This window comes from Melanotaenia boesemani, chromosome 17, assembly GCF_017639745.1.
Source record: "Melanotaenia boesemani isolate fMelBoe1 chromosome 17, fMelBoe1.pri, whole genome shotgun sequence".
In the NCBI taxonomy this organism is placed as follows: domain Eukaryota; kingdom Metazoa; phylum Chordata; class Actinopteri; order Atheriniformes; family Melanotaeniidae; genus Melanotaenia; species Melanotaenia boesemani.
Window position 1 is genome coordinate 32,313,891 of NC_055698.1, and position 11,145 is coordinate 32,325,035.

An 11,145-nucleotide genomic window follows, 5' to 3' on the forward strand; every position below is an offset into this window, starting at 1 on the left:
AAAATACAGTAAAAACGGGCGAATTTCAGGCATAGTCACGAATGGTGATTAATTATGATTAATTTTTAAGCTGTGATTAATCATCGAATTGAAAGCTGTGATTAATCTGATTAAAATCTTTAATCATGACAGCCCTAATATTGAATAGAAATACTTTATTAATCCCTTCAGTGAGCCCTCAGGGAAATTTGGGAATAAATATATTATATATTATTAAATATATATATATATATATATATATATATATATATATATATATATATATATATATGATCACACAAGTCCAAAAATATTACCATTTTCAGTTATGTAGTTGTCCTCCAAGCCAGAATGTGCAATCCAAATATTTATGCTGTCAATCACATCAAACCTGATCAATATGCTCTTTTTAAAATTATTTAAAGCTTGTTTACCATATTTATGGTTACTCTCCAACTCCACAAACTCACTCCGCATTCAGCACATTTTTGTTTTATTTTTAATTCTTTTTATTTCAAACCAGTATTAGTTGCTGTTTTTTTTTGTAAAGTGTAATTTACAGTTTTTAAAGCATATTTTGTTTGGTTGGAAAACTTGTTACAGTACCATTTCACTTCGTTTTCATTTTTTATTAGTATGTCTAATTTTAGCAGTTTACATCCTTAAATGAGGTCATTTTAGAATATTTTTTCTGTAGCTTTTCAGGTTATTTTGTATTAGTTTTTGTTTTATGTGTGTTGTTTTCAGTCATGTTAATTTTATTTTAATATCATTTGTCTTTATTTTAAAAGCTATGTAAATGTAGTCATTTTGTATTTCTTGGTAACAGAATTGTCTTATTTTAGGTCACAACTTCCATCGTCTTTGCTGTTTTCTGTCCATTTTATGATGCAGGTGTTTTATTTTATGAAAAAATGGGGGCTCTCGTGACTCAGTGGAGTTCTGTGACTTATGTTCATTCTGTTTTGAGACGTCTCTTTATTCTTGTGTTTTGGCTGCAGACAAACGAAATGCTGTCTGGCCGCACTATTCAACACGCTCCGGCAACCCTCACGTTGCCTTTCGACCTTGAAGGCTTCTCTTAGTTTCATTACACCCGCCCTCCAAACTGCTAATAACTCACATTTAACTTCTCCTCCAATCGGATGCCTTGAAATCCTGCGCTCCTCCCTTTGCAGAAGAGGTCCTTTCAAGTAGCCAATCGCTCTTGAGTAAGTCTATGACATCGGCAGTGATAAAGTCACGCCCTTTTCACTAGATTACATGACTGATGGGTGACTGGGCCAATCATTTTTTAGGGTGAGGGCCTTTAAACCAGTCAGAAGACGTCCTGAAGGAAAAAGGCGGGTTTTAGCTTGTTCTTGATGCTTCTGGATTCTACTTCCGGCTGCTTCGTCCTCTGAAAATCACAACGTGAGTAGACTTCTCATGCTGAGTTTTTAATATAATGACGTGTTTCTCTGACAGCTTCACCGCTCTTCAGTTTTCCTCCGTAAACAGCAGCTGATTATTGTTTTAAAGCCTAATGTGTAAAAGCTAACAGTCGCCGAGGAGCTAGCTAAGCTACTGTTTTCACCAGGACTCCATTCATAACATCCACCGCCGAAACTGGCTCCACGCATGTTTCATCCACGCTTGTGGCTCCTTAGGTCGTTTCTTCTCACCTGTATGAATGAAAGGTGTTCGTGGAAGCCTAGAGGGACAATTTTACTAATAATACACATTTTAATTAATCATGGGTTTAGTTTCTGAGTCGACAATTAAAGGCGATCTTTTTTCTGTTTTAACCCGACGCTGCGTGTCAAGAGATCAGTATAATTTACAGTTAAAAGTAAATACTGAGTTGTTTTATTGGTCCAAATTTACAGCTTTCTTAAACAAATTGTTTTAGTTCATGTTTGAGGACTTCAACCCTGATGCCTCATTTCCACCAACTTACCCTACAGTCCATTCATTCCTGGTCTCTGTACTCTGCCCTTCTTTTTAGATAAAACAGCCATTTAATTAACGGGAATCTGTATTAGATATGATGGTTCAAACATCTTTTAACAGTCTGGTAAATTAACAAGCAGTCCTAACCTGTTTAACTACTGCAACTACCATGCTGCAGATGCATGTTGAACATGTTATGAACCCATAAGTTAAAACAATATATTTAAAGGGCTTTGTGGGTCTGGTTCCATTCGGCTGTACTGCCTGTACTTTCTGAGGAAAACTGGGGAATTTCAGATCACCAAGAAGCCAGTAAATAATAAGCCATTACCGGTGACAGACAGACCAGCAGGAGGGAAAAGATGATAAATCCTGCAGACACTGCTCATCTGGTGATCCACTGGACTGAAAACAGGATCATTTCCCAGCGTAGGCTTGCCGTTGGCTGGATGAGGAGGGCCTCCTCTGGCAGGTTGTTTCATATCAGCGACAACAAATATTCTGTGATCTGGGAGATGGTACAGTTAGTTGGTTTGTAATGGGATGATTGGATCCTCTCCAGAACCAGGACCTCAACGTTATCGATACTGAAGCAGTTTGGGATCATCTGGACTGAGAACAGAACAAAAGGCAGAAACATCCAAAGAAGAGTTTTGGAAAGTCCTTCAAGGATCCTGGAGAACTGTTCCTGAAGATTACTTCTCTCAGAGGGTTCAGACCGGGATGAAGAATAAAAAATATTCACTTTAATCTCCTTGGAACTGGACCACACTGGTTCTGATTCAGAAACCGGATTTATTTTTATGTTTGAACATGTTTTATATAAACAGCTGTTTTTTTCCTCCTCCGTTTGTCAGAATGGGGAGTGTTTTGGCTGCCAGCTCCCCCAACCCGCCTCCACCGGCCCCCGGCACCACTGCCACCCCTGGGTTGACGGTGCCGCCCGGCTTTGGGATGCCTCCAGTTTCTCCAGTTCTATCCCAGACTGGGGCGGCCTCGGGGCAGGAGGCAGAGGAGACGTTACCCAACCCCGGCACGTTCGATGAATGTCATCGAAAATGCAAAGGTGAAAATCAGAGAAATAAAAACTGGAAATGTTGGAGAAAACGGTGACGTAACTGAGCCGTTTGTTTTCCTCCTCAGAGGTCTTTCCCATGCAGATGGAAGGCGTCAGGCTAGTTGTCAACAAAGGCCTTAGCAACCACTTCCAGGTCAGTCCGACGCCTCTCCTCAGACGATGCTCATGCTGTAGGAATCTTTGTTATTAAAGGTGAAACTGTGGTTGCAGGTGAACCACTCGGTGCTGCTGAGCACCACCGGAGACTCCAGCTACAGGTTTGGTGCTACGTACGTCGGGTCCAAGCAGATGGGTCCAGCAGAGGTACGCAGCAGTAAACTTCCTCTCTAACGGTTCCCTATCCAGGTTTCTGCTGTAACATGAACGCACCGCTGTGCTTGTCCAGTTTTTTCCGGTCATGGTGGGCGACATGGACAACAGCGGAAGCCTTAACGCGCAGATCATCCACCAGATCACCAGCAGGATACGATCCAAAGTGGCCTTCCAGGTAAAAACACCTTCCTCGGGTTTTTCTCAGTGAGTCGCGCCTGGTGGTGCTGACCCGGTTCAAATCCGTCCTCAGACACAACAGAACAAGTTTGTGAACTGGCAAGGAGACGCTGAGTTCAGGGGAGAAGATTTCACTGCCACGGTAACGCTGGGAAACCCGGACGTCCTCATCGGCTCAGGTAGGCCGCTGATGTTTCCCACCCTGCCCTACTGGCTCCTAAAATCTGCCCCACCTATTGTGTTTCAGAAACCCGTTAATGAAAACAGATTTTATTTCGTTCCATGTAGCTGCAGGTCTCTGGATAACATCAGATACGAAGGTGGTCTGATTTGTGTGTTATTGACCCATCAGGTGTGGGTCAATGTGGGATCTGGGTCACTGAGGATTTTAGTAACAGTGGCTTATTGATTTTAGGGAAAAAAAATCAATTTAATTAATTTTAATTAAAAACAAAAACTATATTCAAAGATGAAAAAAAAATTAAACCCGGAGGTCCCCAGCCCTGGTCCTCAAGGCCCACTATCCTGCAGGTCTTCGATGTCTTCCTGCTGCAACACACCGGATTCAGATGAAGTGGGTCTCTGAGCAGCTCTGCACCGTCTTTCATGTGAGTCGGTGTGTTGAAGCAGGAAACATGGAGGGTCTGCAGGACCGTGGACCTGGAGTAGGGGATTCAGGCTGTAACCCACCGACAGGATTCCTGCTTTAGACGTGAATGTTTCCCTCTTCCTGACAGGTATCGTCGTCACTCACTACCTCCAGTCCATCACGCCGGCTCTGGCTCTGGGAGGGGAGCTGGTTTACCACCGCCGGCCAGGAGAGGAGGGAGCAGTCATGTCATTAGCGGGCAGGTACACAGGTGAGTCACAGTTCCAGCAGTATGTCTGAACCAACCACATTTCCTGATGATGCTGCGTCTCTCTGCAGGCAGCAACTGCGTTGCCACGGTGACCCTGGGCTCAGCAGGAGCTCACGCATCGTACTACCACAAAGCCAACGATCAGGTACGCTCTCTGTCCTCCACCTGTCGGATTTATCCGACGTTTCCTGGAGCAGGATCCTGTTGGTGGCTTCTTACTTCCTGTTGTTGAGCTGACGCTCGGTCTTCTTCTGCAGCTGCAGCTCGGCGTGGAGTTTGAGGCGAGTTCCCGCACGCAGGACACCAGCGTGTCGTTCGGCTACCAGCTCGACGTACCCAAAGCTAATCTGCTCTTTAAAGGTATGAACCGGACCGACATCTGGTGGTCCAGATCAGTGATTCCCAACCCAGGTCCTCAAGGCACACTATCCTGCAGGTCTTAGATGTCTCCCTGCTGCAACCCACCTGATTCACATTAAATGGATCTCTGACAAGCCATGCCATGGATTTGAATCAGGTGTGTCATAGCAGGGAGACATCTAAGACCTGCAGGACAGTGTGCCTTGAGGACCAGGGTTGGGAATCACTGGTCTAGATGTCCGGCAGGGCTCAGCCGGCTTCCTGCTGTTCTGTTGAGCAGCTGGAGTACCGGACCAAGAAAACACCAGCAGAACAGTTTTCTTTGTCCCTGCTGGTCCAGATTCTGGTCTTCATAGATTTTGTGTTCATGATGAGTTTTTGTTGGTTCATGTTTCTTCTCCCTGACCTGCTGCGGTTTTTGGGTCCCACCTCCAGGTTCGGTGGACAGTAACTGGATCGTGGGCGCGACGTTGGAGAAGAAGCTGCTTCCGCTGCCGCTCTCTCTGGTCCTGTCCTCCTTCCTAAACCACCGCAAGAACAAGTTCCAGTGCGGCTTCGGCATCACCATCGGTTAGCCGGACGGAGGGACTGGGCCGTGAACGCCGCCGGTCTCGCATCATCCTGTCAGATTAAGTTGCATCAGGCGGACCGTCGTGGAAGTTAAATCCCCGATCGCTCGGTTTAACGGCGATCCCATCAGACTCAAACCCAGAGTTCAGACATCAGAGGCCTGAATTCAACGGCTGTTTTTCTCCTCGTCTGAGTTTTATTTCTGTTATTTTGCTGTAAGTCTGTCTCGGTGTGCAGTGGATCGTTCTGTGGTTTCCTGGTTGCAGCGTTTACCAGCAGTTAGGACTGTCCTGTACGTCACGCTCACAGTCACCTGTTCTGTTGCCTTTTCATGTTTAAATGCATATGGAGCATGTATATACGCCTGGAAACTGATAAATACCATTTCTTACTAAAGACTCAGTTTATTTGTAGCTCGCCTACATCCACACCACATATCCAGAGCCAGTCCATGGTCTGTCGGCTCCAGCGTCCAAACAGGTTTGAAAAATAGGAGTAAAAACGGCCAGGCTAAAATCCCAGTCCTAGAAAGACGGCTGATGGCTGAAGGAATGAAAGACCTGGAGAAACGGTTAGTTTTACTCAGGATAGTGGAGACTACAAGGTCAGAAACTCATCAGCATGATGCGATGGGGTTTCCTGGTGGTGGTGAGGATGATGATGGCTTTCCTTTTAACCTGAGACTCCCACAGTGAACTGAAAGCTCCGTTTGGCAGTTATCTCTGAACAGATCCAGACGTTGTTCAGGGTGGTCCTGTTCACAGAGTCCATGAAACCAGGGGCTTGTTCCAAAAAGGAGGTTCAACTAACTCCGAGTCTACTCAAACTGCGTATTTTTTATTTTTTTTTCTTCTGGGATACTGCGTCACTTTACAGCAGCACTACGTTACACGCTAGCAACTGGATATCAACACCGTTTTGAACAAAGTGTTCAAAGTTCATTAGTTGGGCTTTAACCTTTAAACCTCCGTCAGGTCTCCCCGAGGTCCATCTCCTCCTCCTCCACCAGGAGCGGTGGTGTGTATCTCTGTGGTGTAAATGTGATGGATATTTAACCCTTTAGCTGATCTACGGAAGTTTTCCAGCATTTCTATCCCGTCCAGGAGGTTTACAATCCAGCCACTAAATGTAGTTTTATTCAGAGACTCTATCTGGTAAATCCACAATGATCCATGATAACAGCATTATTTATCACATTTCATCATAAAAACATCACCATCACTACTATGTTGCTAAGAGACCTCTATTTAGACCTGGACATGATGATGAAGCCACTTCCTGTCAGACTTTCCACCAATCAGAGAGCTTAGATTGACGGTAACGTCCAATAGGTTTATTTATAGAGCACATTTTCTGCAACAGCAGTTGCCCAAAGTGCTGAACAATAGAACAAAAAACACTCCACAGCTGAAAATAAAACACTACACAATAAAACAATAAAAACCAGTGAAAATAAAAACAAAACAAAAACAAATGATAAAAAGATAAAATCAATAAAATATTAAACAACTAAAATAAAATAAAACATGCTAATGTCAAGCTCAGTTTTGATCAAATGCCAACGTAAAGTAGTGGGTTTTGAGTAAAGACTTAAAACCAGCGACAGACTGAGCAGCTCTGATGTGAAGCTGTTCCACAGCTTTGGAGCGGCCACAGAGGAAGTCTGTCACCCTGGATTTAAGTCTAGCAGACGGGACCTTCAGTAGGAGCCGTGAAGAGGACCTCAAAGTCCTGGCTGGAGCATGCTGGTGTAGCAACTCTGACAAGTACGAGGGAGCCAAACCATTTAAGGCTTTAAAAACAATAAAATCTTGTACTGGGTCCTAAAACTAACAGGAAGCCAATGCAAGGAGGCGAGCACAGGGTGACGTCTTGTCCCTGGAAGCAACCGAGCAGCAGCGTTTTGGGCAGCTGCAGTCGGTGTAGAGGTGACTGGTCAATGCCATAATATAGGGAGTTGCAGTAATCTAAGCGGGACATAATGAGCAGGTGGAGGACTTTTTCAAGGTCATGCTTGGGCAGGTAGGGCTTTAACTTGCCGAGCAGCCTCAGATGGAAAAAAACACTTTTGACTACAGAATGAACCTGCCGGTGGAAGTTAAAGGAGTTGTCAATAATAACACCCAGATTTTTAGCATAGGTTCGACAAAACGAAGTAAGCAGACGAGAACACTAACTGTACTATTTAGAAGCTCAGAACTTCCAAAAACCACAATATCAGTTTTTTCCTTATTTAAGTGGAGAAAGTTCAAATACATCCAGGCTTTTAGATCATACAGACAGCTGAGAAGGTTGGTCAGAGAATCCCACTGTGGTTTTAAGGGGATGTAGTTCTGAACATCATCAGCAAAGCAATGGTAAGCAGTATCGTGCTTCTGAAAAATAGACCCCAAGGGCAACATATACAGGGAAAAAAGCAGTGGACCCAAAATGGACCCCTGTGGGAACCCATGACTGAGAGGGGCTGTATTGAGGCGGTAGCTCCTGGTTCCTGTTTCCCTTCGCCGCCTAGACTTTCTGTAAACAGGCTTCTACTTGGACAACAGACTGACCGGACGCTGTATTTATATCTGGGTTATAAATACATTGATTTTCATTATATTTATTATTTCATCACCAGCATGTGAGTGGATCCTCTGAAGGTCCAGATTTAAATAGTTTCTGTGACAAACGTCGCAGGTTCCAATAAAAGACACTCGAAACTGCTGAATTTCAGGTTTTTATTTAGTAAAATAGATGGAGTAAAATCAGAATAAATATTGTTGAAGGAGAGTCCGTTTACTGGGTCTTCTTGGTGAAGGCCTCCCACAGAACCGCCAGCTGAGCCTGCAGGTCCTGAGTGCTGGAGTCCAGCTTGGCCTTCAGCTCCTCTCCCAGTGGGGCCAGGTTCTGCTGGATCTCCTGGGTTTTCTGGGCCAGCTCGGTCTCAAAGCTCTGTACCAGGGGGATGACGGTCTTCTGGAACTCCTCCACACTCTGCTCCATCTTCTCCTTCACCTCCTCGGTGTAGGGGACCATCTGGGTCTGCAGATTGCTCATGCTCTTCTCCAGCTGGCCTTTCAGCTCCTGGCTCTTCTGCACCAGGAGGGCCTTCAGGGCCTCGGGGTCCATGGCCTCCACGTAGGGAGCCGTCTCCTTCTTCAGCTCCTCCACCTGGCTCTGGAGCTGTGCCAGCAGCTGCTCAGCCTGGGGCTGGACGCTGGCGCCCATGGCGGCCAGCTCTTTCTCCAGACGAGCCTTCAGCTGCTCGGCCTCCTGGGAGAACTGAGTCATGAAGCCCTGGGTCAGAGGGGCCGCCTGGGTGCGCAGAGCCACGATGTACTGGTTGACGGCGTCGGCGCTCTGAGAGATCTTGGTGCTGACGGAAGAAGATGTTCGTTATTACACCCAAACACAAGCTCTGAGTCTGAGATCAGCTTCTATAACAAGTCCAGTCTTACTTCACTTCCTGTCCCAGCTCTGACTCTTGGATCTGCCTCATGGTGTCCTCAGCGGTGAGCGTCGCCTTGGCAACGTAGTCCCAAAACGCCTCTTTCACCACATCCAGGTTGGTCTTTGGGGGCTCCTGCCACAGGATGTTGGCATTGCAAACTGTGGATGAAACATATTCAAACCAGCTGCTGTCAGATGGAAAAAAATGTTTTCATGTCTCAAAATAGAAGAAAGAAAAATAATCCATAGAAGTTTTGTCGTTTTTAGGGTTCGTTGCCTGTAAGCTGTGATAAAAAGATAATTTATTCCATTAACATGTAAATTATTCAGTAGCTACTCTTATAAATGTAAAAGTCTTTAAAAAAGGACGTCTTTTATGTCAGAGTGTCGCCCGAAGGCAACGTCAAACCACGAAAATAAATAAAACTTAAATAAAATTTAATAAAAAATAAATTAAACTCATTTAAATAAATGAAATGAAATATTAAATAAAATATATAATAAAAATCTAACTTTATAGAAAAAGAAAAACTGCACATGACGGCAAAGATCCCAAATGTTCACTGGAGGCAGATTCCAGTTCGACCGTCGCTGCTTCCTTTTAATAAAGTTTCTGGATCTTTCCTGACATTTGTTACCATAGAAGCATCTTTTCTACCATTTCCTCCCTTTTCTTTCAAGGAACAGAGAATTAGTGTAAATTTATTCTGTAAATGGAGGAAAATGTGGAAATTCTGAGAAAATAGACAGAATCTCTGTAAAAGTCGACTATGTCCTAGAACGTGATGTTACTGCACCAACATTTATCAAGATGATGATCAGCGAACACCAAATATAAACAAACACACAAAGCCAACATTTTCTGCGACCATGTTGGTCCCATCATGGGTCAATGTTGCCTTAAAGCATTGATCTTTAATCCTGGTCCTGGAGGGCCGGTGTCCAGCAGGTCTGAGAAGTTTACCTGCTGCAACGCGCCTGACTCATGTCATGGGATAATTAGCAGACAAAGCTTGACAGGTGTGCTGCAGCAGGGAAACTTCTAGAACCTGCAGGACACCAGCCCTCCAGGACCAGGACTGAGGATCCCTGCCTTAAAACAACAAATGCACTTTTCCATGAAATTATTCAGTTTTCTTTATTTCGTTAGCAAATAAGTGGAAGTAACTATCAAAAATAAAGGTTTACCCCCTTTGCAGTGTAAATAAATATACTACAGAAAGAAAAAAAGCAAATTTTTTTATTTATCTTTTTATTTTATTTATTTATTTTTTGGGGGAACAAAATATGAAAAATGTTTCCTTAAAAAAGTAGTCCACCAGAAAGGGTTTCAGTATGAATTCCTGAGTCATGTGACAAATTAAAGCATTGTTATTGGCTCCTGTGGTCTTCCCTCCTTTTTAAAGTATTGCATTATTCCCAGGGATGCATTTAGAAGACTTGTCAGGCTAAAAACTGGTGCAACAGAGGGTTAAAGAGGAAATTTACTCACCAGAGAAAAGAGCGAGAACCACGAGGACCTTCATGACTGGACTACACGCTGTTGGATCTGCCAGATGAAGAAAGAGATGCTCAGTCTCACAACACTGAAGTTCTAAACAATAAAAAACGAGTCAGAAGGTTGGTTTTACCTTTCAGATGCAGCTGCTCTCTTCTTTGTCCGATGAGTTTGTGCTGCACAGACGACCGTTCGCAGCTTTTATATCCATGTTCGGGGGTGAAGTCCATCTCCAGCTGCCCTGCTGGACACATTCCTGTCACCGCTGTCACTCCACATCACAAGCTCGTATAACTCCTCTTGAACAGCGATGACATGACGTGCTGGAACACAGGAGCCATCAGGTGCTTCACACCTGACTCATGCTGCTGTGGTTGTTCCGAGTCTGAGTGGACTCTGGTTCAGATTTGAGGTCACAAATAAAAGATGATAATTCATCCAGTGAGTGGATGAGGAGACACTGTGGGCCCAGGAGGAGAGTTTTTTATTTTTCTGATTTTCCTTAACGTCTCAAACACACACGAACACACCTGTCTGTTGCTAAAGTGACGCTCAGCCTGGACTTTAAGCTCGTCTTGCTGCATGTACAGTCAGAGGTCAGAGGTCATCTGGGCATGTTTATGTGGCAGGTCCTTCAAGACGTCCAAATCTAACAAGCCCTGATTTAGAAAGAAGTCAAAAATGAAAGTAAATATGTCCTCAGGTTCTCTTCAGGGCTCCAAGGGAAGTAAGCACACCCTCAGAAAAATGATGATGTGGAAGCAAATAATTCTGTTGGCTTTTTACAGTAAAAATGATGCTGATTCAACAGTTAAAACAGATTAAAAGAAAAAAACTAGAAAAGCTGGAGGTCATTAAAGGTAAAGAAATTACCTTAAAGAACATTTTTTTTTAATTTAATTTAATTTAATTTAATTTTATTTTATTTATTTTTTATTTTATTTTAT

At 43.9% G+C, this 11,145-nt stretch overlaps 2 protein-coding genes across 2 annotated transcripts; one reads left to right on the forward strand and one right to left on the reverse strand.

The window, feature by feature from the left end:
* The first annotated feature begins 1,289 nt into the window (after positions 1-1,289).
* Positions 1,290-5,659, forward strand: tomm40l (translocase of outer mitochondrial membrane 40 homolog, like). Its single transcript, XM_042012578.1, has 10 exons — positions 1,290-1,392; positions 2,769-2,977; positions 3,055-3,122; positions 3,200-3,292; positions 3,375-3,476; positions 3,552-3,657; positions 4,216-4,338; positions 4,407-4,483; positions 4,596-4,698; positions 5,134-5,659. The coding sequence occupies exons 2-10, from the start codon at positions 2,770-2,772 to the stop codon at positions 5,271-5,273; spliced, it is 1,020 nt and encodes a 339-aa protein (XP_041868512.1). The 5' UTR covers positions 1,290-1,392; position 2,769; the 3' UTR covers positions 5,274-5,659.
* A 2,299-nt stretch (positions 5,660-7,958) lies between these two features.
* On the reverse strand, positions 7,959-10,550 carry LOC121657179 (apolipoprotein A-IV-like). Its single transcript, XM_042012581.1, has 4 exons — positions 10,332-10,550; positions 10,193-10,249; positions 8,709-8,859; positions 7,959-8,626 (listed from the first exon to the last, which is right to left on the reverse strand). The coding sequence occupies exons 1-4, from the start codon at positions 10,450-10,452 to the stop codon at positions 8,047-8,049; spliced, it is 909 nt and encodes a 302-aa protein (XP_041868515.1). The 5' UTR covers positions 10,453-10,550; the 3' UTR covers positions 7,959-8,046.
* Positions 10,551-11,145: the final 595 nt, after the last annotated feature.

Excerpts from the sequence above, each read along its gene's own strand:
- LOC121657179 (XM_042012581.1), bottom strand. The coding sequence starts at position 10,452 with ATGTGTCCAGCAGGGCAGCTGGAGATGGACTTCACCCCCGAACATGGA. Across the intron at positions 8,860-10,192 it reads GGTTCTCGCTCTTTTCTCTG|TTTGCAATGCCAACATCCTG; the intron begins GTGAGTAAATTT and ends TTTCATCCACAG. Across the intron at positions 8,627-8,708 it reads GAGCTGGGACAGGAAGTGAA|CACCAAGATCTCTCAGAGCG; the intron begins GTAAGACTGGAC and ends TTCTTCCGTCAG.
- tomm40l (XM_042012578.1), top strand. The coding sequence starts at position 2,770 with ATGGGGAGTGTTTTGGCTGCCAGCTCCCCCAACCCGCCTCCACCGGCC. Across the intron at positions 3,123-3,199 it reads GCCTTAGCAACCACTTCCAG|GTGAACCACTCGGTGCTGCT; the intron begins GTCAGTCCGACG and ends CTGTGGTTGCAG. Across the intron at positions 4,339-4,406 it reads ATTAGCGGGCAGGTACACAG|GCAGCAACTGCGTTGCCACG; the intron begins GTGAGTCACAGT and ends GTCTCTCTGCAG.